This window comes from Petaurus breviceps, unplaced genomic scaffold (assembly GCF_028583685.1).
Source record: "Petaurus breviceps papuanus isolate PSGF00001 unplaced genomic scaffold, PetGlider_PUasm1.0 182, whole genome shotgun sequence".
NCBI classification, from domain to species: domain Eukaryota; kingdom Metazoa; phylum Chordata; class Mammalia; order Diprotodontia; family Petauridae; genus Petaurus; species Petaurus breviceps.
The window spans coordinates 1,971,197-1,998,944 of NW_027185786.1; the positions used below are offsets into that span (position 1 = coordinate 1,971,197).

At 43.7% G+C, this 27,748-nt stretch overlaps 1 protein-coding gene across 4 annotated transcripts in view; it reads left to right on the plus strand.

Annotated features, from left to right (window-relative positions):
• UBE2D4 (ubiquitin conjugating enzyme E2 D4) overlaps positions 1-21,433 on the plus strand; it is a 36,139-nt gene extending 14,706 nt beyond the window's left edge. The window contains exons 3-7 of one of the 4 annotated variants that reach the window (XM_069087567.1): positions 919-950; positions 8,650-8,755; positions 12,416-12,509; positions 12,593-12,669; positions 14,364-15,373. In XM_069087567.1, the coding sequence (XP_068943668.1) occupies positions 919-950; positions 8,650-8,755; positions 12,416-12,509; positions 12,593-12,641 (281 nt within the window). In that variant the 3' untranslated portion in view covers positions 12,642-12,669; positions 14,364-15,373. Of the gene's footprint in view, positions 1-918; positions 951-1,052; positions 1,131-8,649; positions 8,756-12,415; positions 12,510-12,592; positions 12,670-14,363; positions 15,374-15,419 lie in introns of those variants that run through there. The other 3 variants (XM_069087565.1, XM_069087566.1, XM_069087568.1) reach the window with 3 other exon arrangements.
• The last annotated feature ends 6,315 nt before the right edge of the window (positions 21,434-27,748 follow it).

Sequence of the window (27,748 nt, forward strand, 5' to 3'; positions counted from 1 at the left end):
ATGTGTGTGTGTGTATATATATATATATATATATATATATATATGTTCTTGCCTGCCTTTCTCTTTTGCAGTGTCAGGTGAGTGGAGAGGAGCTGGTCCAGAAATGGGAAGGAGAACAAAAGCCAGAATAGGTTAGCTCAAGTTCTTAGGTAGTGCCAAAAATTAAAATGGGAATCAACAGAAAGTGAGGAAATCTAAGTGTCTTATCACTGAAGAGGTTGAATCCCTGGGCGGGAGCTGGGTTTAAAAAGTTCCACCAAAAACATCTATGAAGAGAGAGGGAAACAAGAAAAACTTGGAAAACTTCTTAGCTGAATCCCAGAGTCCATGGCACAGTGCATGGCACCATGGGGCAAATATTCGTAACAGAGAAGAAATAGTCCTTCACCTCAAGTGATTTAAGGTTGGTTTTGGGAGAAATATTTTGGGCAGAAGCCTTTTGGAATGGACCAAGGGAAAAAGGGTTCTCTGTTAAGAAACAATAATTATAATTATAATAGCTAATGTTTATATCGTACTTACTCTGTGCCAGGCACTGTGCTCAGTGCATTACAGTTAGTATCTCATTTGAGCCTGGGAGTTAGGTGCCATTATGAAGAAACTGAGGCAAACAAAGGTGAAGTGCCTTGCTCAGGGTCACACAGCTAAATCAGTGTCTGGGGCTGGATTTAAACTCAGCTCTTCCTGACTCTAGGCCCTGTGCTCTCCCCACTGTACCACCTAGCTGCCCCTAACAAGGAGTCTGGACATGAGTTTACAGTTAGCAGTGTAAGAATTGATCAAAACAAAGAAAAACTCGCAATTGTGTGTGAAAAGCTATACGAGGATCAGTGCATTATGGTGGAACTGGAGTGTTTATCTAAGTGGTTACGAATTTCATGGATTTATTATATCATTATCTCTCTCTCTGTTTTTCAGTATTCCACTGGCAGGCCACCATCATGGGCCCGGTACGTACCAGCTGCTAAGTTCCCTGCTTTGGCCTTCCCTTTTCATTTGACATTTCTTTTTCTTCTTCTAATTGGCGTGTGTTTGATGTCTTGTCATTCTAGAATGATAGCCCTTACCAAGGTGGTGTTTTCTTCCTGACTATTCACTTCCCTACAGATTACCCTTTCAAACCGCCAAAGGTAAGGAAGGGTCTCGTTGACTTTGGCTGACATTTGTAGACAAAGGAGGACCCGTGATAAGTGGATTTTAAAGTGATTCCCTGGAACGGCAATGGGGACGCTGCCTCCATCCCCACAGGGAAAAGCTGGATTAACTTGGGCTGTAGGACAGTTCAGTTGACAGATTTTTTTTATTTCAATCACTGATACAATTTTGCATCCTGAAGATGAGGTTACCACCATAACTAGGACCTTTTTCACCTGGGATGAGGACAGAGATTTGGGGGGGATGAGAGGGTGGGAGGAGGGGTGGCAGGTACAACCAGCAGTCCAGTCATGGGTGCCTGGAGAGGCGGTGGTCTGGTCCTTGCCTCTGTGGAGGTCTCAGCAGTCTGGGTGTGGTGGCCAGGGCAGGGATGGTGGGAGAACAGAATTGTGCCACACTGGGGATGGCTGTCACCCCAGGCAGCAAGCAGGTTTCCCTAGGAGAGACTTTGCCCTCTTCCCCTTCCTCTCACCATTACCCAGAGATGAAGCCCCATCTGCCCCATACTAGTTACAGTGCTGGGGCAGGTTTCAGTCTGACTCTGTTTCTTGTTGTAGATTCCTTATCTCCTCTTTTCTCATCCCCTGCTTCAGTTGTGTGACCCATTTCTTCACTTATCCTGCAGTGAGAGCAGAACCGTAGCTCCCTCCTCAACCCTCAACCTTTATCAATGAAGTTTGGACTTCAAGATAGATGTCCTGTTAACATAAGGCATAAGGTCACCAAGAGAGAAATGAAGCCATCAACATACTTTGTCCTTTGGGTCTTCTCTTCCTAACCACCAGGCCCTAGAATCTCCCTGTAGACATGGCCTTTGTGGACTGTCACCATAGGAGACTACATAAAGCCGGGGTCCAGGGTAGTCCCACCCTGAAGCTTCCATAGACAGACTGTTTTAATATGTTGCTAACCCCTGACAGTGCCAGAGCCTGACATGTTCCCACAGCTACAGAGCTGTGTCTTCTGGCTCTAGGCACAGTCTGTGGGCAATATTGCTTTGCAGATCACTGTTGGGCCCAGCCATGGCATGCTTCAGATATCCCTCATATTCATCATAACTGAGACTTAAAATGTGGGTATAGTTACCTGCTCCTTGGTCTCTCTACTTGGCATTGAGTGTGACTTCTGTGGGCTCCAGTGGAGAGGATGGGCTGCCTCCTGCCTTGGACACTGCCAGTGATAAACCACAGAAATGTAAAACCTTTGTAGATACCCGCCTTCTCCAGCTTTGTCATGCAGTGTAGGGACTAGGATCTGAACACCAGAGGTAGCTTGGTTAGACAAAAAAATGACAATTTTTGGTGTCCTGAAGACATGTTGCCTCCACCATTAACCATGTACTTCAGATGTTGTTTAAAGACCATATCTCCAATAAACTGGCAGTAATTTAGCAAAGGAAGCTAAAAGGTAAATGGTTCAGTGATAGGAAGGTAACCATCACCTCTCTGTCTCCTTCCACAGTAGAACAAAATGAAAACTTTCTTTAAAGAGCATTGAGAATAGACAGGAAAAACTCACCAGTGATAAAGAGAGAGTGAAGGACGTGGCTGTGATTTCCATGCCCAGAGGCTGGCTCATTAAGTCATGGACACCAAGATTGGTTGCATGTAGGATTCTCCATGCAGACACCCAGGCATCTTGGGCATCATGGACGTCTCATGCCTGTGTTGCTCATAGGCCCCTGCAGGGCCAGGGCACTTATTGCTTTACAAGCCATCCATTGCGTCTTTTGGACAAAAATGATTTTTGGAAAATTCTTCATCATCTTGTTTCATCTTGTAGCTTCTGCCCACCGGCCCTAGCTCTGGGCTCGGTAAGTTCTCAGAATAAGCTTCATCCTGCATTTAAACCCTTTGTATGAGGACATCAGCCACATCTCATGGGACTTTGTTTACAAACAGGGGTTTTTACTTGCTCTATGTCCACTGGATAAGTTGTAGTCCATCAGTGTTCCTCGATAGTCCTTGTTTTTCTATAACTGGAACTTCTCCCAATCTCCCTTCTCCCTCTCAGCAGTCTACCTCATATAATAAATGCTTTATAAAAATTTAAATTCATTAAATCAGTGCCAAGCAGGAAAAGGGCGGGGGGAGGAAAACATCAGCAAAATTGATCAGTACATTGAAAAGGTCTGAAAATATCTATGCTCTGTCATATTGATGGATCTCCCCCTCCACAGGCCTCTTCTTATATCTCTTCTTTGGGGCCAAGTTTATTTTTTGTGATTTTGCAACATTCACTTGATTTTTTTGGTGGTGGCTACTCTTTCTGCTTACATTGTAGTCATTGTGTATGTTGCTTTCTTGACTCTGTATCAGATTGTATCAATCTTTCCATACCTCTCTGTAGTCTTCATTTTCATCATTTCTTATAGCACAGTAATATATCATCATATTAATGTGCCACAATTTAGCCTTTTCCCTATCAATGGGATTCTACTTTGTTTCCAATATTTTGCTACCACAAAAAGTGCTTCTGTAAATATTTTGGTGTACCTGGCATTTTCTTCTTATCAATGACCCTTAGAGGGCAGTAAGCCTGGTAATGAAATCTCAGGATCCAAGAGTACGGACATTTTGGTCGATTTATCTGCATAATTTCAAATTGCTTTTTCAAAATTATTGCTTTGATTCACAGCTCCACCAACAATGCATTAGTGTTCCACTCTTCTCACCACCCTTCCAACATGTCAGTGTCTTTCTAAAAGTGAACGTGGCAGTTTAGCTGTGATTCTCCTGATCCAGAGTATGGAACAATCATGATTACCTCCTTTATTCAGAAGAGTATGCCTTTATTAATGAAACCCAAGATTGCATTGGAGTTTTGGGTTTTTGGTAGCCCTGCCATTCCCATTGAGCTTTCAGTCAACCAAAACCCTTTGTCTTTTTTTGCATAAACTACTGTCAAAGAAAGAGATTTTGTTGTTATTTTGAAACTTAGGTGCAGAACATTGCACTTGTTCTTAGATTTGATCTTCGCCTCTCAAGCTTGTAGTTCTTTGGGATCCCAATTCAGTTGTTTCATCCATACATTTGATATTCATGCCTGTTCTTTCTACATCCGAGTCACTGTCGAGCATTCTTATATTGGACAAGGCAGGGCCACGGCCATTGCCCCTGAAATACCTCCAGAGACTTCTCTCCAGCTTTGCCTTGACTTTGCTAATCAGCACTCTGGGCAGGGGTGCTCAGCCAGCTTCTCCCTGCGTGACCATCCAGCCCACATCCCTGTATGAGAGGATCACGGGAGATTTTGTCAGATGTTTGCTAAAGATTCAGATGATCATAAGAGCTAATGCTCACATAGCACTTCCTTTGTGCCAGGCACTGTGCTAAATGCTTTTTAACTGAGAAGGGAAGCAGCCTGAGAAGGGAAGTGCTGTTGTTATTCCCGTTTTACAAATAAGGAAACTGAGGCAGACAGGCGACACCTGGACAACAAATCCCTTTGCTCTGGATCACACAGCTGGTCAGTGCCTGAGGTCAGACTGTAACTTGGGTCTTCCTACCTCCAGAGCCCGTAGAGCCCTTGGACGCCCTTCAGGGTGTTGGGAGTGTTTTCCTGATGTGCACCGAGGATGAGCCAATCCAGAGAGGCGGTGGGATGTTCTCTCTCCTCTTTGTACGTGGTCCGATGATAATTATTAAAAAGGAAAGACACAATTCCAGAATGCTCACCGAGGGTAGATGTCCGCATTAAGCTGGGTGCTCTAAACTTTCCAGATTTTACAAATCAGTGCCTTTGTTCGTTTGTCTTAGCACAGCGCTTGGCATGTAGTAGGTGCTGATTTTGTGGCACATCTCCCATGTTCTTCACCTTCCCATAATTGCCAGCAGCAAGTGGTGGGTTTTTTTGGGGGGAAGAGGGGGTCTATACATTTTTCCCTCAATACCTGGATTGTAACTCTTTGCTACCAAGAGATTTAAATTAACTTGAAACATCGAGGCTCTGTCTCCTTTTCACTACCTGATTCTGGGCTTCATTGCTTCTTCACCAAGATTTTCTGTTTGAAGGCCATTCTCCTTGATCTAGAAGACAAAAGCCACATAGATATTGCATAATTCAGCATTGTTTCTGTTGTCAGTCTGAGAACAATATACCATCTGTCCCGAGCCTCTGAGTGGCTTGACGTTTCTTTGTCCTTTCTCCCCCCTTCAAACAAACCTTTGAAAACCACCTTGTTATTGTTATAAAACATTCTCTACAAACCTTAGCCCATGCTGGGTGTTAGCCTTCCTAACTCTGCTCTCAGAGGTACCCCTCCTTTCTGCTTGTTGGTAGTTTCATGCTCTCGGTTCCATATTTTGAACATAACTCAAAAACCTGAACTTAGAAAAAACTCCTTGAATGGTTTTACCCGAATCTTTTTTTTCTTGAAGTTTGTCTTTACCTTCCTTATCCAGATCGTTTGTGATTATATTGGCAGTTATTATTTTTTTTTAGAGCTTACTATCCTCCAGTAGCATTTTATCTTCCCTCAGACCCTTTATCAGTGGAACAATGACATCTTTTCTATGAGTCTAGAGCAGGGCTTCTTAATCTTGTTTTTACCAGCAACCCCTTCAGCACATGGGGCCAAGACACACAGATTAAGAAGTGCTGAACCTAGATTTAATTATAAAGGGGGGGAAACCTATCTGTACAAAAATTACATGTAGTTGCATTATTCGTAGTGGCCAAAATCTGGAAACAACCTAAATGTCCAGTGAAACAAGTAATGTCCAATGTTCATACAAATTGTGATATGTCATTACTACTTCTGTATTACCGAAAGTGGTAAATTTAAGGAACATGAATATAGAAAGATGCAAAATAATGCAAAACAGAGAAATCAGAAAGAGAAAACCAGTTTACACACATGAGCTACAACTACAAGTATATGGGATATAGCCACAAATGGGCAAATGGATCAGAAAGGGGACAATAGCCAGATCCAAAGGGAATAATGCATAAGTTGTTATCTTCTAGTTTATTAAAATATCCACATTGCTATGTGGTGAGGAGAGAGCTGAGGCCAGAATCAGAAAGCCCTGGGGTCCAGGCTCACTCCTGATACCTCAGGCTTTTTCACCCTGGCTAAGTCTCCTAGTCTCTCAGTGTTATAAAAAGGTGCTAACTAGTCTGCTTTGGTAGAAGGAGTTTCCTTACCCAAAGTTCCCTATACCACTGAAATCGCAGAGCTAGTCCTTATCCCTTCTTAAAGCATATTGATTATTGTGAATAGTTTTGAATACATGTATATATTAAGGTAACCGAATAAAGCCTAGGTTATGCCTCTATCTCTGCCATTCCCTTCCTTGGCCAATGTGGGCAAGGTATCTCAGTGTTCCTATTACATCACCATCATGAACGACTTCGTTGATTAAGAATAGGAGAAATGCTTTCCACTCTGAACCATGTTAGCAGTTGATACCTTCCTAGAAAAACAAGAGAAGAGTTAATAATCTCTAGAGAGATCTCCCAGCCATTGGAGCCTCTGATTGTTAAATTCATAAAACAGGAGGGTGAAAGAATAAAATCATCCATTGAAACACCACTGCCCTTTCCTGTGTTAGAAAGTAAGTTTGGATATGATAGATCTTCCCATGGCTTGTGGACATTACTTTAGAGCAGAAGTTCTTAACCTGAGGTCTGGAGACCCCCCCAAGGGGAACTTGGATGGGGGAAAAAATTGCATCTTTATTTTTGCTAACCTCTCGCTGAAATTTAGCATTCCTTCCAGTTATGAATATAGTCAACAAGTATCATTCTAAGGAGTGGTTCAGTCCCGCTGTGCCTGGTTGCCCATTGTTGCTGCCGGGAGAGTAGAAGGCAGGGGACTGAAGGGCTGGGCAGTCCTCCCAAGGTGGTGTGTGCACCTGCCCTGCTACCAGCCCTCTACTGCACACCCTCCTGCTTGGCTGCTCTTAACTCCTCAAATGTTACTGTTACTTTATGGTCACCTAAGGGAGGCAGAGTGGTTGTGGCACTGTGGAAATTGCACTGAATTTGGAACCAAGTGGACCTGGTTAAAATCTCCAGGCTGCTGTTGACCTTGGAGGAGCCACCACTTCTCCCTAGCCTCAGTGTCCTCATCTGTAATTTGAATTCAGGGATTCTTCACCTTTAGGGGAGCCATAGGCCCTTTGGCAGTTTGGTGAGCCCTTCTCCGAACAATGGCTTTAAAAGCATAAAATAAAATAACATGGGATTACAAAGGAAACCAGTTATCAAAACATTAAAAAAAAAACAACCCAGCCAAATTCATGAACTCCAGGTTGAGAATTCCAGAACTGGATCTCCAAGGCCCTTCCCAGTGCTAAATCTGTGATCTTCACAGAAGCCCTGTGAGATTGGTAGGGCTTGTGTGCAGAGCTCTCAGATGGTGACCTGAATTGTGCATGGTCCCAGAGCCAATGACTAGCAGAGCTGTGACCCCACAGAAGGGATCAGTGGATCTGCCTCCATCATTTTTACAGATGGGAAAATCTTGTCCCAGGTAGTAAAAATGGCCAAGTAGAATTTGAACCAAGCCCTGTGATATCAAGTCTAGTACCATTCCTGTTCCAGTTCTCCTTTCTAATGCCCTTAACCCCCTCCGTGTAGGGAGAGCCCTGACGAGCTTAAAACATTTCAGTGATCCATCTTTTATCAAGGTAATTTTGTGCCTGTTTTTATTTTACTTAGAAGAAAGATGGCAGGAACAGCAACTCATTTTGTTTGTACTTCCTTAGGCTAAAATAAGTAGGAGAAAAAAAGAGAAAAACGTAATTCTTACAGGTTTCTTTACTGCACTGCCTTAATTTCCTGGTCTTAGCCATGATTGTGATCATTTTTCAGTAAAACTTTATTCTCATAAGGACAGTAGATTTCCTCTAACTGTAGTAGTGTTCACTGGTTTCTCTCACTCCAAAAGTATGTTCCCCACAGCCTCCCTGTATGGTCAGTTGGTCATTCAGGAGGGAGAACATGGCAAGCAATGGGGAAAGGTAACTTGGTTTTCCCAAGGGTGTTTTGGTGATAGAGCTCCTGAGTTCTTAGCCCAGTGTTGAGCCCCTAGTCATACAGTCTTCTATTCCTGTGGTAGTGATGGTGTTGGTATTGATAAGAATCTCTGGGTTGATATTTCCCCCCTCCTAGGAGTAGGTCTGGTCTGTCCGTGGACAAAGTGGACAAAGTGAGCCCCAGCAAGTTCAGCTCCCTTTCAGGGAACCCCAGGAGAAGTGTTTATTTCAGGGACAGACCTGGGGGGTCCTCTCTGGTTTCCCCTTGCCAGCTCCCTAGGCTTCATCTACTCTTTAAGTACAAGGACTGCTCCAGAGCAGGAGGAGGAGAAGGATCCCCTTCCTGTCTGAACCTCCTGCCCCCAGGGAGGCCTGAGACCGGATGTGTGGCTGCTTTTAGCTACCTACGTCCTTCCTGATAGAGCTTTTCATTTTAACTTCGCTGTTTCTGCAGATTCAGGTCTGTGATAGCATCATTCCTAATCTTAGCTTTTGATCTTTTATCCTTCAGGTTGCTTTTACAACCAAAATTTATCACCCTAACATCAACAGCAATGGCAGTATCTGTCTTGACATCCTAAGATCTCAGTGGTCGCCAGCATTAACAGTATCAAAAGGTAGGAATGAAAAAGGGATGTAGACTCACTGATGGCCATTTGCTACGACCTGTCTCAGTAGGACTGGATGGAACATTCCATCCATCACCTGTCATCTGACATTGGAGAGCAGGGGTCAGAAAAGCCTTTCGTCCTTTGGGGGCTTATGCAAACCCTGCTTCTGGTGAACCCAATTTAAAGAGTTTCTAGAGAAAGCAATAACACATTGAAATTGAAGTATGTTTCTATTCCTCTGGGTGATGAACATACCAAGGTGTGAGAGTATATCTGCTGAGATGGGGCAAGAATAATTAAGATGTAAGTTATTCTTGATAAAGGTAAATACAGTTACCCCTTCCACATTGTGATTTTCCCCGTTGCAGTTTTGACATATTGCAGGTGGGCGTAAGAAATTAAATGGGAATTTTTTAGGAGTTTTGTGGAAGCTGCGGACAATATGCAAAGGCCTGTAGATGACATGGAAAAAGTTTAGAAACTCAGAAATGCATAAAATATACGTATAGATTTTATAATATAGCCTATGACCAGACATATAACCCAAATTTTACAATAAGGTACTGTAAACACCCTATTAAGAAAAAGAAAAAAAATCAGACCTTCTCTGGTATGAAGGGAGAGCCAAAGATTTTTATGAGGATTTTTCAGATCAAGAAGGTACCCTTGTTCCCACAACGTGGAAAGAATAACTGTATTGTTAATGAACTGAAATGCATTAAATATAGACACAGGCCCAACTAGTATGTGACTAAGGATAGACAATTCCTGTTAGGAAATATTGAAGCTGTTTGGTCAGCAGTAGGATTTAGGTGGGTTGGAGGACTTACAAGGTCCCCAAGAAGAGGCACATTAGCTAATCCAGAGGTAAATTGATAAGAACAGGGCTGAAAGCCTAGAGTAACTGCTTAGCAGGCTTTATTCAGGCTGAAATAACTTTGTTGGAGAAGATGAAGTGATGCTTTTCCTGAACCCAGGGCAAGATTATGTCAGATGTCTTGAATGAGATGTCCAGTAGAGGTCTCAAACACAGCATGCCCCTAACAGAATTCATTTCCACCCCGTGCCTGCTACTTCCCTATTAGTGTAGAGGACATCACCATTCTCCCAGACCCTTGGGCTCGAAACCTAGGAGTCATTCTGGATTTCCCACTGCCCCTCACCTCCCATATCATACCTGCCTACCTGGACCATCGCAGTAGCCTGGCGGTGGGTTGGCCTGCTTCCAGGCTCTCCCCATTCCAATCCATATGCCATTTAGCCACCGAAGTGATTCTCCTAAAGTGCCCACATCACATGCACTTACCTCTTTCACCTCCTGCCTCCTACTCAATAAACCCCAGTGGCTGCCTATCATCTCTAGGAGCAAATGCAAAATGCCCTTCACAGCCTGCCTCCCCCACCTTTCCTGTCTTCTTACGCCTTCCTCCCTGACACATCCTCTTCAGTCCACTGACCCTGGACTTTTGGCCATCCCCCGTGTCTGGAATGCTCTCCCTTCTCTCTCCTCCTGCCTTCCTGGCTTCCTCTAGGTCTCAAGTAAAATCCTGCTCTCTCCAGGATGAGCATGTGTACGTGTGTGTGCACACGTTATGTATATATATGCGTATATGTGTGGGTGTGTACATGCATATATAGAGATATATGTCACTTGCCAGCTACTAACCATCCAGCAAGCATTTATTAAGCATTATTAATATTATTATTATATATATTATTATATAGCAGGCACTGTGCTCAGTTCTGGGGATTCAGAGAAAGGTATAACCGGTCAGCCAGTCCCTGCCCTCCAGGAGCTCACAGTCTAAGGTGGGGAGCAGCTTGGATAGAGCTAGGACCATGCAAGATGGAAACAGTGTACACGAACGCATAATCTTAGCTCGAGGCACTAGTGAAAAGAGGAGAACACTTGTAAAAGTTTTGTTGTTACATGTTTGAATGCTGCTGACGTTTCCCCTGGGACTTCCCCAAGCTGAATCTAAGAGAGGTGTTTCTTGAAGACAGAAGTCTTAATATTCAGGAACATTTAGCACTTTATACCCAGGAAAGGAAAAAATACAATTTGGCAGTTTATTCTTTTTTCACCTCTCCAGGAAGGTCTCTGGTTTCTTTAACTTGGGGAGTTTCTTCCACCAGTGCAGAAACCCACCTCTGAGGCTGTAGTTAAGGCCTGGGAGTTGCCTGAGGTCCTCAGTGATTAAGTGACTTGCCCACATCTCTAGCTAATGTCAGGCTCAAAGTGAACCCAGATCTTCACATGCATTTTCTCATATAACCTTCTTTATTTAAATACTCAGTTTTTTTTTCTTATTTAGACACAGCCGTGTTTACTTAGAGTAGCCACTGTTTTATCTCTGTGGCAACAAAGTGAAAATGAAGCACAATCCCACTGCTGCTGAAGATAATGCTAGTTCTAGGTGAGATCACCTCCCTAACACATGGGCTTGGATCCCAGCAAAGCTCCTTATCAGACTGAGGATGGCAGTTCCCACATCCGGGAGGGATTGGGAGGCTCTCAAACACTAACTGATATCATCACTGTCATTATTATTCTCACTGTGACCTCCAGTAAAGCATTTCCCCTCTTTCTGCCTCAGTTTCCTTATCTGTAAAATAAAGGTGTTGTACCAGGTGAACTCCAAGGTCCTTTCCTTCTATTAGACTTATGGTTCCCCACCCCCATTAGTCCCCACCAGCCCCATTACTTGCCCCTGAGGAGGAGGAGGAGGAATTGATGACTGGCGGCAGCAGGTGAAATGGCTTCTATCACTGGCCTGACCTTCCTTACTCCTCTGCCTTCAGACCTGGGCTTTCCCACAGTAGCTGGGCAATCAGTCCCTTCCTTATTCTCACCTTCAGCCACAATAATGAACAGGGACTCCTCCCACTGTGTCTGGATGAGGGAGCAGCTTGAGTGTTGAGCAAAAACGAATGTCTTCCCACCTGCTTTGTCGGTTACAGCCTTTTGGCCATGTCTGCTGACTGCTGAGCTAAAGTGTGAGATAACTCGTTTCTGAGGTGACAGCAGAAGAAACAGGCCCAGAGAACTTTCGAGATGGCCCCTAGATCTCCTCAGTGAGTTAGCAGCAAAGGTGGCCTCACCATTCAGACTCCAACTGTGCGCTAACTTCTCATGATGTTGCTGTATTTTAAAGGATGAATAAGCATTTGTGAAAGTGTTTGTGATGTGCTAGGGACCGTGCCAAGGGCTGGAGCTATTGATGCAAGCAGAAAGAAAGCCTCTGTCCTCTGACGGCTTATGCCCCATTGGGGGATGGGGTGGCTGCCAGGGAGGGGGCTTGGGGTGAACCCCTGGGCAGTCAGTCCTCTCCAGCATTGGAGGTATTGATTTGATTGTTGTTCTCAGAGCTAGAGGGGGAATGTAGTTAAGAGGTTAGGAGGAGGAGAAAAGGGGAGAAAGCTTGTCAGAGAACAGAGCTTCATTGTGGGGAATGCAGGCTCCAGGAGAGGCAGAAGGGCATGCCAGTGACCAGTGAGTGCCCATTATGAGGCGTCTGGATTGGGCAAATCATGGAGGATAGAGGAGTTCTAAAGGATAGTTACTCCAGCAGACCCTGAAATCCCTGGAATGCCGATGGGGCGGGGCGGGGGCAGTGCTGCCAGGACACAGAACAGTTGCTAATTCAACTCTTCTTTTTCCATTAGTTCTGTTATCCATCTGTTCCCTGCTCTGTGACCCCAACCCTGATGACCCTCTGGTTCCTGAGATAGCTCACACCTACAAAGCAGACCGTGACAAGTAAGCCCTCACTTTGCTTCTCGTTTTTCCTGTAATTGGTTGAACAAGTGCCAGTCCTTGAGCAAGCCCCCTTTTGTCCTCAGGTTTACCTGCACAGGATGTTACTCCTCACCCCTTCTTTTTAAGGGATAATGACTGAACCACAGGTCACCGATGACAGGTCTGTTTTGCAAGAAATTCACCAAACTATTACAGTCAGTTGGCAAAAAGACTGTGTAGGCTAGTGGATGGAGGCATGAATTATAAACAGGGGGTCTGTTTGGGTCTGTCTCCAATGATCTGTCTGATGGCTTTAAGGTAGAAGAAGAGAATGGTCAGCTGCTTCAGAAGCAAGTCACCCTTCTCTGTAACTCACCAGCTGCCACTGTGGAAATCGTGAAAATTTGAAAAATGTTTCACCCAAATGGTCCTGCTAAGTTTGGCTGGCAGATGGAGGACCAAGAACCAGGGTTCTTCGGGGTTCCTGTGGCAGAGAGCATTATGGGCATTTCAGTCAGCCCACAAGCCTGCCATGTGCCATGCTCTGTTCTAGGCACTGGGGTACAAGTACAGAGAAGGATGGGGGAGATAACAAGTACATTTAAAAATATATTCAGCATAAAATAAAATGAATAAACATAAGTAACTCTGGAGGAGTTAAACACAAGATAGTTTAGGAGGGAGAGCACTGGGGAGGGACCAGGGACATCAAGAAGGGCTTCATTGCAGAAGGTGGTGCTTAAAGAGGAGAGAAAGAGGTGATCAGGGCGAGCGTTCCTGGCAGGGTCTGGAGATGGGAGATGGTTTGATGTGGTAAGTGACGCAGAGGGAAGACCAGTTTGGGTGAATCAGAGAGTGTGGGAAGGGAAGTTAACACCCAGTGAGGCCAGGAGGGTAGAGAGAAGACAGGGCTTTATAAGCTGAATAGAGGAATCCTGGTGAGATGTGGCCAGAGATGTGCCATGAACAACAAACACACACATTGGTTGGCTAGTATTAGGTTTTAGAAGCTACTGAGCTCACCATCCCTGACTGACTCTGTCTTCTTATTGTGACTACATTCACACGGCAAACACCACTTGTCACTTCAGCACCTGGCCTGGCAGAATCCACACCAGACACAGCATGGAAACAGTAGTATGGGTGTCAAACAAGGTGTCAAACTTTGTGTGGCCTCGAGAAGACGGGAACACATTCATTGATTGCTGATAGAATCACAAACTTGTACGATATTTTTGGACAACAATCTGGCAGTTAAAATTATAAAAAAAAAAAAATCACACTCTGACTCGGTATTTCCATTGTTTGCAATACACCCTGAAAGTGTTACCAAAACAATTTTTTTTTAAAGCTATCTGTTCAAAGATTTTCATAACAGGTTCATTTGTAAGTGGAAAAATGCCCCCGAAATAACCCAAATGTTAGACAGTAGTGGAATGGTTAAATTCATTGTGGTACATTGATTTAAGGGAATTATATTATGCCATTAAGACCAGCACATATAGAATATAATGTAAATATAAAGAAAATAAATATGAAGAAATCTGGGAAGGCCTTTGTGATTGAATTAAAGCATAAAAAGCAGAACCCAAAGACTGACAGCAGGTGCTTGAGGCAAAATGCCTGAGAATGAATGGACAGAGCTCTTTTGGGGACCCTCAGAGAGGGGCTGCAAAGTTGGGAGGGGGAGTTGATATTCAATATTAATTATAACTTCAAGGATAAATTGAATTCGGGAAAAAAAAGCTTGATAACAGTAGCTGGCCCAGTTGGATATTGACCATTCTTAAAACATCTAGAGGAGAGGTTATTTAAAAAAAAAAAATGAACAGTATTTATTTTCTCTCCCTCCCACCCATCCCCACTTCCTTGTAGCAAAGGTGCGTAGTCAGGCAAAGCAGCTCTCCACTTTGGCTTGTTCTGGAGGCTCGTGACCCGGAGTCCAAACGTTGCCTCCCTGGTGCCTCCATTCCTGGGCCTCGGCCTTAGGCCCAGTCCTTGAGGCTGCACCTCCACTCTCCCCGCTGGTTCTCATCACTGAGCCCAAGCTGTTTGTTATCGACTAGAAGGTGTTGATTGTTGGACATCAGTTTGGCATCTCGTTTTGGACGTCTTGTGTGAAAACCTGAAAAAAGGCAGGTGCATGGAGGACTCTTTGCAGCAACATTGCTCACTGAATTCTGGAGGACAGCGGACAGCCTTTTATTTTTTCCCTTTGATAATATTTTTCTGGCCCTCTTCATGTTTAGGTTTATTTCTCTAACTGGCCTGGTTTCTCAGTGTTTTATCTTTGTTTTTTAAGTGAATGAAAAAATGTGTGAAATTTCACTGTTGGTTTTTTTTTAACACTCATTCCATCCTTTCAGTAGCAAGAATTACAGAAACACCCCTAACAGTACTTTAAGTTCATTACTGATAAATGTCAATCTCTTTGAAAGAGAATATGATTTAACCAAGTGAGGTTTCTTTAAAGTCCCATGGGGAAAAGCCTCAGAACGTTCTGCTGCTTATACTGGGATTCCCTGATTAAAACTAGATGTTTTTACCATCTTTTCTCACAATAGACTCTAATTTAGCACTTCACGTCACTTTCTGGGGCCTGACCAAACCACAGTTTTTGCCTTACGTATTCAGATATAAATTCAGTTTTCATTATTCTCAGATAACATCAGCTTGGGCTTTTCCTACTGCCCATATTACATCATCATATTAGAATAGTGGAAAAGAATCAGGAGATAGACTGGGTGGCCCTTGAGGAAGTGACAAATGGCCTTCTGGGCTGGACCCCCCAAGCCAACAGGTAAGAAAATCGGAACTAAGTTGTCGTTGGGGCTTCCGTGACTTAAGAGTCCTTGGGTTTTCAAGAGAATTAGAAGAGGAGCCTTTTTGCCTCTCCTCAGGTATTGAGAACCTCTGCTCTTTCTCTTCCAGGTACAACAGATTGGCCAGAGAATGGACCCAGAAATATGCCATGTAAATGCCATGAAGATTTGACTCTTTACAAGCTAAGAAGCTAACCTTTCAGAGCAGTCTCTTAAGGAAAACTCTGGGTTGTCCACTGTTTACCTGATGTCATGAGCCATTTGCAAGGAGTCTCCTACTTGGTGAATGAACCCTGGTTTCCCTTTCGCTTTTGTCTCGACTTGGAGGTACCTCCTGCAGCTGAGTTTTGACTACTTCATGCCTTTGATGCCAAAATCAATAGCCACTTTCACTTATGGATTTTTAGCCTGGTTCAAACTGGAATCTACCTTCCACTCTGACTCCCTCAGCCTTCTCTTGGAATGGCACAAATGCACGCATTCCTTCCTTTAGTCTTTCCTCAGGGTGGCATGTGCTGTGCCCTTCACGCTGCACTACAGGAGCTGAGTGGCTTCCTGATAAGCTATCCTAATAGAACCAAGCACTAGTTTGGTGTGCCCAAGAGATCTGGATGAGATTTCCCCTAGTTTTCAGTTTACTGAAGAACTCTATCCAAAGAGGAATCCCAACCACCAGGGACATTGCATGGGATTGGGAATGGTTTGTCAGTGAAATGAATTAGTGGCTGTATTTTTCTACTGTCTCCAGGTAAAGGAGAGCAGTAGGACCGGCCAGTCTTCATATGCAGTAGTAATCACAGTCTCACTTTTTTAGACAGAAAAGCTGGAGATCCAAAGTAGCTGCCAATGAGGCCAAATGCTTATCTCCACTCTCACAAAATTACCAGAAGAAGAAAAAAATCATGAGATTTGGAAAGATTTGGGATTGTGTCATTTGAAGATCATGGAACAAACACCCTGAAGCCCTGCAAACAAAAGGAGAGAAAGTCAGAAGGTGGAGAGTATTTGATTTGTTAGATAAAAAAAGTCAAAAAGGGTTAGCATTCTGGCAGAGACTTCTTTTGTAAATAAACCGGTTTTCCCTTTGACATAATCCTTGAATCATTCAGAGGGCCAGCTCTGCTTTTGTACTCACATTTCTTTTTTCATTCAGAAGATGAGGATGGGAAACTCCATCCAGGTTCTCCAGAAACCTCAGCAGGAATGGTTCATTGGGCCTTTTGGCTCAATTAGCTTTCAGGTTTAAACATTTTTATTAGAGTTGGAATAAATGAAGAAGTAAGGGATTGGTTGCCTTTAGAATTTTGTAAGTATTCTAGCAAGAATATGAACAGGTTGGTTTTTTTTTGTTTAACCTTAGCTAGACGTTCTCTCAAAGAGAAGCAAAATGCATTATTTCAAAACCCCAGATAATGATTTACTTGTCTCTGTTCTCTCCTGGTTCCTAGAGTTGCTTGGCACTCTTTGGGTTACTCTGTGATAAAATAATAATGTTTGGGGGAGTCCATGGGAGCCAAGTGACTGTAAAACTATGCAAATAGCAGGTGACCCCATCAGGCAATTACAGGTTTAAAGAGAAGTCAAAGGACACGAATTTGTTAAACCCTGAACTTGAATTACTTTTCTGAAAACTTGGCTTAGTCCAGAGACTCAGAAGTGGTCATTAGGTTATTGCCAAAAAATTTCCCAGGGGAAGTGCACTAAGGCAGTGCATCTATCTGCCAGGTTTAGGCAGGCCTCTGTCCAGCTGTGCCCCTGCTGCCATACGATGATGCTTCCTTGTCTTGGGATTTCCCATGATCTGCATCCCCCCCTTCTTGTCTCACCCCTCCTCTTCAGTCTTTTTAAACTAACCAATAAATTGAAATTCCTAAATGTATCAGGTATTAAGATGGTGCAGCAGATCATTCTTATGGTGTTAATATAGAAAGAGTCACTCCTATGAGGAGTGAAGCAGTGATGGTGACATGCAGCTTGGTGCTGTTTGGTTCCCTTGCATCTTGTATCTGAGGATCACAAAGCACTTTAAGATACCACTTGGGTAGCACATCATAAGAGGGAGAAGAAGGGATCGATTATCATTTTGCTGCTGGGGCCGTGGAGGCCCAGAGGGAGGCTACCCAGCATGCTGGAAGCCAGAATAAACCGCAGAATGTTAGAGCTAGGAGAATCTTAGATTCCTGATTCTGCAAAGAAAGTTTCTTCAAGTTACATAGTGTGGACTTAGCAATCCAGTGACTACTAAAAAAAAAAGTCTTAAAAAAAAGTTGAGTTTTTTTTAACCAGTTCAATCAAATTTTTAAAATTGTCTTCCTTGTACCGAAGAGGTTCCATGGGTAGTAAAACAAGTGGAATTAGGTCTTTGTTTCCTCTTCCGACATCTGTCTTTACTCAGTGTTTGCTGGGAGCCGTTGGCAAGCCTGTACTAGACATTGTAGATTGAGGGTGTCCTGAGCTGGAGCCACAGAGTACGTGCTATCTTTATCCTAGCCAGTCCAGCTGGTTCTTTCACTTGCAAAATCACCAGACTTGTCTTCTTTCAAGGGCAAAAGCCATCGGACGTAGAGCTAGACAAGACCTTGGGATTCATGTGGTCCAACCTGCTCCTTCAGGCTCTGCTCCGCGGGGTAAAGAGATCTTGTTTCCAAACGCATTGCCATTCTCCACAAATTCCCATGTAATCACCAGCTCCCTGCACTTAGGACTCCCTTCCGGGGTGTTTGGCCTTCATTTTTGAAGAGGACCATGGCAGGGAGATGATGACAGGATTTGCATCTGACTTTGGTTTGAGTAGGGGAAGGCAGTGCAAGGTCACCAGTCTCACTGTCTCCTCCAGAGCCATCTGGGTCTGGTGACTCAATATTCATCAGGATGACTGGAGATGACCCAGGATGCAATGGAAAACCCTGGCCCTTTTAGGCCTTTCTCACTGAGAGTGAGGCAACAGCCATTCAGTGTATAGGCCCCTTTAATTAGAAAAAAAAAGGAAAAAAAAACCCTCAATCTGGGAAGGGGAGACCCTCAGGCTTGCTGTTCCAAAGAGAAACAGTTGCCATTGACATTCACTTTGTGAAAGAAAAGAAGGAAAGGAAAGGACAGGACAGGAAGGGACAAGACAGGAAAGGAAAGGGAAAGGAAAGGAATGGAATCTAGAGAGTAAACTCCAAGTGAGCAGCTTATGGCCGTCAAAATTTACCTTCCTTTGGAGAGGAGAAGGAGGAAAGGCAGAGAGAGAGGACAAGCTGAGCCACTCAACTGGCTGGGTCCCCATTCAGGCAGCTCGGTCTGCTCACAGGTTGTGTTTGTCCTTTGTTTTCGAAGAGGACCATGGCATCAGGGAGATGATGACATGACTTGCTGTTGACTTTGAGTGAAGAGACCCACCTTTGTAATGGAATAACCAGCCAGCTATGCAGCTTTTTTCCTCCTTTTCCTAAAGGCATGAGTGATGTCCACAATTCGTGTAGACTGACTCTTCGTGTCCTTAGAGGACCTTGCCATTTGGAATTCTGGTTGTCATATGGGAGTAGTATTGGCATCCTTGGATTTTACAGGTGAACTTGAAAAATGTATAAACATCTTCCTGTTAGAGGACAGAGAAGGAAGAGGCGGCTTTTCAGATCAGTCTGACCAGAGGCATTTCACCGGGCTGTGCTGCCTTGGAGGTCAAGAGCAAGCAGCAGCTCAGCTTGGTTTTAAGCTACCTCATCGCACATTCTTGGGGATTTCTCTGAAAAGCCAGTTCGGGCCTTCTCAGAGTGGCCCATCAGCAGCTTCCCTCACTCTCACTCTGAGGTCATCCAGTTGCCAATGGGAGTTTAGGGGATGGGCTCGAGATGACACAGATCTCCATTCTCCTGCCCTCTTTATGAATTTACTTGTTTATGACTCATACTGGTTGTTTCGGTGTTTCCTCCTGAGTAGTGCTCGAGGAAGGGCTGGAGCTATAGCTTACTTGTCAGGGAGTGCTAACCGTGCCCCCTAAAGGAACTGGAAATTGCAAGAGAGACAGCCCCGGGCCCAGGTCACCAAGCAGCCCAGAGGCCCAAGGGCCAGGTTGTCTGAAGCTTCCTGTGGTCCAAGCTCAGTTCCCCACTTCCATGTCAGTCTTGAGAAATAGGACAGATAGTGGAGAACCTGCTAGTCTCCTTCAGCGCAGTTTGCTGTCTTCAGTGCCAAAGTTTCCCTGACTTCCATTCAGGAACAGGTCGTGAGATATGCATTTCATACAGCCTACTTGACTGATCCTCACTACTCCAAGGATGTTCAGCTGCTCATTATAGGGCCTCAGCTGCCCCTTGAGAAGTTTGGCTACAGCTTCTAAGGGCCAGAAACTGATGTGGCCAAGGTGTACAGGTTAAGCACCTCCCACCCCCTGAGAAAAACGGACAAAGTACCTGTTCATAGCAAAAGAGGCTAGAAGGAGCCTTGAGTGGCATGAATGAGCCTGCCAGGAGCTCACATAGCACTGGGTGGCACTCCAGGGAAAGGCTGGCTACCACAGACAGTCCATCCCTCTTAAGAGTTTACATTCTAGTGAGTTGGAAATTCAGGGTATGCACATAAAGCAGTATGTAGATTACCTCCAGGATGACTTAAAGACCAGAAGGCCTTCTGTGTGAGAAAAGCCTCATGGAGACGAGTTGCAACTCAGTGGAGGGGATCTCTATAGGGGAAGACTGGAGGCGTGGCCCAAGCCTAAGCTTAGAACTGAGAAATAAGCAAGATTTGTTTGGGGGACATCAAGGAAGCCATCCTCTTTGGAATGGATGATTCATTTTGGGCAGTGGAGGGAGAGGAAGGGCCTGATGGGGAAAGTTTCAGGGTTCTAACCATCATGCCCTTGTCTTCCCTTGGCATAGCCAAGGAATATAGTAAAGCTGTGCTATGTTTATGTGGGAAGTAAAGGGAAAAACCCATCAGAATCTGGCTGCCTGTCTGAGATGTGTGTGTCTATCTCTGGATTGTGTATCAAGGATCAATAACAATCCTTTTCAGAACATTGCAAATAGATGGGGCAGATGATTGGCCAGGCCAGGCCAGTCTGCAAGCGAGAAAGCCAGCCAGTACAGACTGTTGAGAACTACTTATTTAGTTTGCCTTTATTTTTTAACCTATGAAATGCTAAGTAGTTGTCCTCAAATGTCTCAGAAATTCAAAGGATATTGGTCATGTAAAAGAACATACTGGTATTAGGTTGTTTATTCTGTGTGTTAGAATATAAAATGTCAGGCTGTAAAACAGGTTTACCACAGAACTCCTCAGTTTGCCGAAGCTGCCATCCTCCTTGTGATTTCACTTTCTTTTGTATGTGTGAGTCATCAGCCCACCCTTTATTTTCTTTAGATCTCTTCCTATCTGAAAACTGTACCCCAGGGAATTGAGGCAGATGTGTGCACATTACCTGGGCTTTGCGCATCTTTGAGAATCCTAAGAAACTGGAAAGGCTTATGTTGTAGGAATGAGGGTCATCCTTCCTTTGGGTGCAGAAAGGACCGGGCCACCAAGAAGCATCACATTTCCTCTTCTCTTCTTTGGAGGGATCTGCCCCTTCCTGGAAGCCCAGATGGTCTCTACTAATGGAACCCCAGTCTATAGTCTCCTGATGCTGTCTTTGGTCTGCCTGCCGCTGCTGCCTAGAAGAAAGCAAGCTGTGATGTTTAGTCACACAGAACCATGATCAAATCCAAGAAGCCCTTGTCTTGCTTTGGGTTTTTCCACACTGTGGTCTGGTTGGTGGGCTCCTCCACTTGCCTAGCACATTCATTATTCCCCCCCACACTCCGGCCCCCTACTGCCATCCAATGCTCAGTTACTGCTCAGACCACAACAGCAGATTACTGTAAAGGATTTTTGTGTCTCTTTTTTTTTCTTCTCAAGACTGTGAAGTATTCATTTACTGAACCATACTTGCCATTTGCCATGCACCATGTAGAGTGGACACAATTCCTTTTTAAGCTAGGAAAAGCAGAGACTGAATCCTCTCCAACCTCTGCAATACTGTGGCCACATGTTGGTTTGAGCAGGGAAGCGTCATCCTGGAATTCTGCTGAAATACAATTTTATTGCTAACTGTGAATCTTCTGTTGATGCATAACTTAAATAAACAGTGGTCCTTTCTTACTGGTCTTGCCATGCCTTTTGAGAACAGCCTCTTTTCTGATGCTATCTGTGTGTATTTTCTAACTACCACAAATTGTAAAGACAGAAGACTTCAAGAATCCCCTTTTATTGCCCCATCAGAACCCTTGAAGATGTTTAGAATATGAGCTAAGTAGTTAAAGCTGGTCCAGTAGGGTCAGGTCTTTCCAGGTTAAATTTACCTAGTAGAAAAGCCTGGCTGGGGGTGGGGGGAGGGGAGGGAGGCTAGGCAGCACAGTGACTAGAGTACCTTCCCTGGAGTCAGGAGGACCTGAGTTTAAATCTGGCCTCAGACAAGTAACAATTACTAGCTGTGTGACCTTGAACAAGTCACTTAACCCCAATTACCCTGCCTTCTCCCCTCAAAAAAGCCTCTGGGGAAAAGTAGAATGCAAATCTAGGAGGAGAGGGGAGGGAAAGAAACCTGAATAATACTCATAACAAAACAATAAAATTATGAAATCAAATGAGAATTTAGGCAGAGAGAATGAAATCCTAAAAAGTTCATTGGGTTTAACATCCTCAAAGTGAGAATGAGTCAGCCAAAGACACATGGACTCAAAAGGTCCTGTTGAAGGAGAGAGAAGACTACACTGAGTTTGGTTCTGGGTGCAACATTCAGGAAGGATGCTCATGTATTGGATGGTGTCTAGAAGAGGGGAACCAAAATGGTCAGGGGCCTTGAATTCATGCCTTCTGAGCATCCATGAAATGATTCAAGAAGAAAGGAGAGAGGGGACATTCTAACTGTCCTATAGAATTTCAAGGGCTATTAAATGAAATAGGAAACATACTTGTTCTATTTGGCCCAAGATGTCAGAAAGAGGAGCAAAGTGTAGAAGTTGCAATGAACAAAATTTAGGTTTGATACAAGGAAAAGCTTTCTAACAATTAGGGCCACTGAGTAGAATGGGCCGTTGGGGTAGCTAGGTGGTACAGTGGATAGAACACTGGCCCTGGAGTCAGAAGGATCTGAGATAAAATCCAGCCTCAGACAGTAGCTCTGTGACCTTGGGCAAGTCAGTTAACCCTGATTACCTAAAAAAAAAAAAGTAGAATGGGCTATCTTGGGGTAGTAGGCACCCCTCAGCTGGAGATTTTCAAGCAAAAGAATGGTGACTCCTGGGGCATGAAGAGGCAATTTTTGTTCAGGTATGGTATGAACTAATGGAGTCCCTTCTAATTCTGTAAAGAATAGAAAAAATTTAAAGATAAGTGGATTTTCTTTATTTGAAATGGTGGTGAAAAAATGGATCTGTGAGTAGAGATGTGTAAATTCTAATAAAACATCCTAGCCTATGAGTATTCAGTAAATATATGCTGCCATTGTTCCTTATTGCTGGTGGTGGATATGAGTGGTATTTGGGCAATATTTGCCGTTTTTGCTTAATGTTTGCTATTTTTAAATTTTCCTAATTTGTATAATTCTGTTATTTCTTATTTGCTATTAATTTCTTCCTTGGAAAATAATGAAATTTGAGACTTAATTGGCTCAAGGGACCATAGGACTGTTAATATAACTTGGTGATGGCCTACACACAAAAAAATAGTACAGGAGGAGTCAGGACACTTCTCTTTGCTCAGGATTCTGGCTAGCAGACCGTCAAGATGAACTGAGAGGCAGGGAAGATACAACCAACTGAATCGATGCTGTAACCTTTCCATGCTATGGGTAACTGAACATTTGTTAACTGTTACATGGCTTACAGGATGTCTTTTCTTTCCAGTCTTAAACCTGAACTACCAGACTTGGCCTACCTACAGGCGGTCTCAGTGAAGTTGTAATAAGTTGAATTGAAGAAGAAAAAAGAAAGGGATGGAATTTAAACATATAAAGATTGCTTACAACTTCTATGGGATTCAGTCTCCTCATCTATTAAAAAAAAATGGGAAGGGGTGGGGGAATAATACAATTCATGTTACTTACCTCATAGGGTTGTTATTGGGAGAGCATTTTTATAAATCTTCTATATGAATGTAAGGGCAATTATTATCATGGAATAGAAGATGGCCATTGGGGAAAAGATTTTAAATGTAAAATTTCCCAAAGAAAGGAAAATTGATTTGCAGACTGCTTCCAAAGATGCCCAAAGAATCATAGCTCTTGAGCTGGAACATGAAGTGACTTGCACAAAGTCACAGCTAATAAGCTTCAGAAGTGGGATTTGAGCTGTTTCTCTAACCCCAGAAACAGGGCCGTCTTCTGTGGTACAAGCAAAGCACAATTCGTTTTCAAGTAGATGGGTCACTAAGGTTAAAACATGAAGATTTGCAGGCATGAAGGAGAAGAGACAAGAACAGTTGCTTCATTTATTTAACCAAGATTTTTAAGCATCCTCTATATATAATATTTAGGGGAGAGAGGAATAAAACACTGCTTTCTGCCATCGAGTTGTTTATACTCTAATGGGGTGAACAAAGCATGTACAAAAATGTACTGTTATATGTTATAAACTCTACCAGGATAGGGGCAGTGCCTTGCCTAAACTTTTGTGTCTCTCTCAAGTCCCGCATAGTGGTTTCTGTAAATGGTATTCGACAAATAATACTATTAGTAATAAAACTTAACCTACTCTGTGTGTTTGTGGGGACACAAAAATGTCATAGTTGTAGGCCTCCTGTTCAGCTGTGTATGATTCTTCATAACCCCATTTTTTTTTTGGCAAAGATATTGGAGTGGTTTGTCATTTCCTTCTCCAGTTCATTTGACAGATGAGGAAACTGAGGTAAGCAAGGTTAAGTGACTTGCCCAGGGTCACACAGCTAGGAAGTGTCTGAGGCCAGGTTTGAACTCAGGAAAATGCCTCTTCTTGATTTTCCACTGTGCCACCTAGTTGGCCCAAAGAGAAGAGGGCACAGGACAAAACCCTGTGGGATACCTGCCGCTGGAGGTGGATGCTGCAAAAGAGACTGAAAAGGAGTAGTCGGGCAGGAGGAGAGAGTGGCCACCTGAACACCTAGAGAGAAGAGTGTTAAGGAGGAGAATGATTTACAGTGTCAGAGGCTGCAGAGAAGCCACATACAATGAGAACTGAGAAAAGGCCATTGGATTTGGCAATTAAAATCACTGATGGCTTTGGAAAGAGCAGTTTCAGTAGAACGATGAGGGCAGAAGCCAGATTGTGTGGGGTTAAGAAGAGAGTAAGAGGAGAGTAGAGAAGCCGATTGCAGATACCTTTTCAAGTTAAGCCTCAAAGCCCAGAAAAAAAAAATAGGACAATAGCTATCCAGGATGGAAGCATCTTTTTTTTTTCCTTTTTGGAGGGGGAAAGGCAGGGCAATTGGGGTTAAGTGACTGGCCCAAGGTCACACAGCTAGTAAGTGTTGAGTGTCTGAGGCCGAATTTGAACTCAGGTCCTCTTGATTCCAGGGCCAGTGTTCTATTCACTGTGCCACCTAGCCACCCCAGGATGAAAGGATCAAATGATAGTTTTTTGAGGATGAGGAATACATAGGCATATTTGTAGGCATTAGAGAATGTTATATTAAAAATAACATTAGTAACTCCTTTTTTCCTTTATCTACCATTTTATGAAGCTAAGTTTCAGTTGCTTTGTAAAGTATCGGATTTTGAAGAAGTAAAAAGATGACTCCCCCTCCCAAAGGTCACTGACTTAGGGAGTGTCAAAACTATCTCTCTCCCATTTGACTCAGTGTCTCCCAATCCTTTGCACCAATCACAAACCAGGTGTGTCTCAATTCCTACAATCCTGTTTTTTCTGTTTGTTTTTTTTAAATCCCATCCAAATTGCATAGCAACTGTAGAAACAAGGTTCTGGGTTCTTGGTCACTAAGAGCCTTGGTCCTGGTTTGTTTCTGTAACTGAATACATTGCTAAATAAATCATTTGTCTTGGTGCGGCTAGGTGGCCCAATGAATAGAGCGCTGGCTCTGGAGTCAGGAGAACCTGAGTTCAAATCCAGCCTCAGACACAACACAAAAACTAGCTGTGTGACCTTGGGCAAGTCAACTCCAATTGCCCTACCTCCCCCCTCCAAAGAGCAAAAAAATAAAATCTTTTGTCTGACTGTAAGTACTCAGTTTCTTTATTTCACTGAAACAGGAATGAGCCAGTGGATAGGGAGAGACAGATTGAGGATGACAAAGGGGGTACTCTGTTGGAGGAGATAGCCTTATGCAGGTAGAGGTGTTAGGAGTAAGGCCACCTCTTCATATGAGACAGGTTTGGAGGGTATAGTGGCAGAAAGTATTTGAGTGATAGGAGATGAGGAAGATGGAAGAAGTTCACAGAGAATGACCTCAATTTTTTCTGTAAAATATAAGACAAGGTTCTCAACTGAGAGGGTTGAGGAAAGGGGAGTCATGAGAGGTTTGAGGAGGGATTCAAAAGTTTGGAAGAGCCTCTGTGGAGAGGGGAAGAGTGAGTTGACAAGGGAGGCATAGTAAGATTGCCAAGCAGCAGTGAGGGCCCAGTCAAAACTGTGTAACAGAAACTTGTAGTGGACCCAGTCCGAAAAGGTACGTGATTTTCTCTACTTTCATCAGCAGCACATGGACAGGAGCAAAGTTGGTGGACAAAAGGATTGATCCAAGGCCGGGTGTAACTGATAAGGGAGCTAGGGATCCCAGAGGGGACAGTGTAGTGCTGAACTGTTTTGTCAAGGAGTCATGATGCTAGAAGAGGACAGAGTGGCTAGTGTAGGGGAAATGGCTGGGAGAGAATTGAGGGGTCACCATTTTGGAGGTCATGGTTTGGATGAAGCGTAGGGTTTTGTAATGGAAGGCAGAGGGAGAGGTTAAAAGTCAATAGGTTATGGTCAGATAAGGGAATTTCAGAATTCTTGGAAATGGAAATAGTGCCTTTGTGGGTGATGACAAGATCAAAGGTATGGCCATCTTTGTGTATGGCTAAGGGAGGGGTGGAAGAGTTAGCTCATGGGACAATAGTAGGTCATGCAACTGGGTGGTTAGTAGTGTTTGAGGGAGAATCAATATGTATGTTAAAGTCCCTAAGTATGAGAGCAGGAGTTGGGGAGGAAGGAGAAATTATGGGCCATGTACCTAACTCATTGAAGAAGATTTTGGAATGAACTGAGGGTGTGAGGTGTCTAGCAGACAACAGCTACCAGGATTTTGATTGGGTGGTAGATATGAATAGCATGAACCCCAAAGTAGGAAAGGTTACTGGGTGATGGAGGAAGGGGGAGAACCTGGAAGTGGCAGTGGGGAGCAAGGAGTGTTCCAACTCCCCTGCCTTGATCAGTGAGCCGGGGGGAATGAGTGCAGGTAAAGCCTGCACTAGAAAGGGCGGTCAAGGGAAGGCTGTGCCATCAGGGAGGACCCAGGTTTCAATAAGTCTTATGCTGCTGTTGTTCGCTCCAATATTCACTGGATTATTAAGAAAGCAAGGGAGTTCCAGGAAAACCAAAACCAAAACCATCTACTTCTGCTTCATTTACTGCACTAAAGTCTTTGGCTGGATGGATCACAACAAGAAAGGATGGGAGTACCAGATCATTTTACTTGTCTCCTGAGGAACTTGTATGCAGGCCAAGAAGCAACAGTTAGAACTGGACATGGAACAACTGATTGGTTTAAGATCGGAAAAGAAGTACCACAAGGCTGTATGTTATCACCTTATTTATTTAACTCATATGCAGAGTACTTCATGTGAAATGCCAAGTTGGATGAATCAAAAGCTGAAATTAAAGTTGTCAGAAGAAATATCAACAGTCCCAGATATACAGATGATACCACTCTGATGGCAGAAGAGGAATTAAGAAGTCTCTTGATGAGAGTGAGAGAGAAGTGTAAAAGCTGGCTTTGAAGCTTAACATAAAAAACCAAACAAACCAAGATCTTGGCAACTGGTCTCATCACTTCCTGGCAAACAGAGGGAGAAGAAAAATGAAGCAGTGTCAAATTTTCATATTTTTGGGCTCAAAGATCACTGTAGACAGTAACTAAAGCCATGAAATTAAAAGACGCTTGCTTCTTGGAACGAAAGCAGTGGTAAATCTGGATTGCACGCTAAAAAGCAGAGACATTGCCTCACCAGCAAAGGTCCACATGGTCAAAGCTATGGTTTTTCCAGTAGCAATGTATAACTGTGAGAGTGGACCATAAGGAAAGCTGAGCACGGCAGAATCAACACTTGAATTGTGGTGTTGGAGAAGACTTTTGAGAGTCCCTTGGAGAGCAAGAAGATCAAATCAGTCAATACTTAAAGAAATTAATTCAGACTATTCACTGGAAGGTCAAATACTGAAGCTGAAGCTTAAATGTGTGAAGATGGAACTCAGTGGAAAAGACCCTAATGTTGGGAAAGCTTGAAGA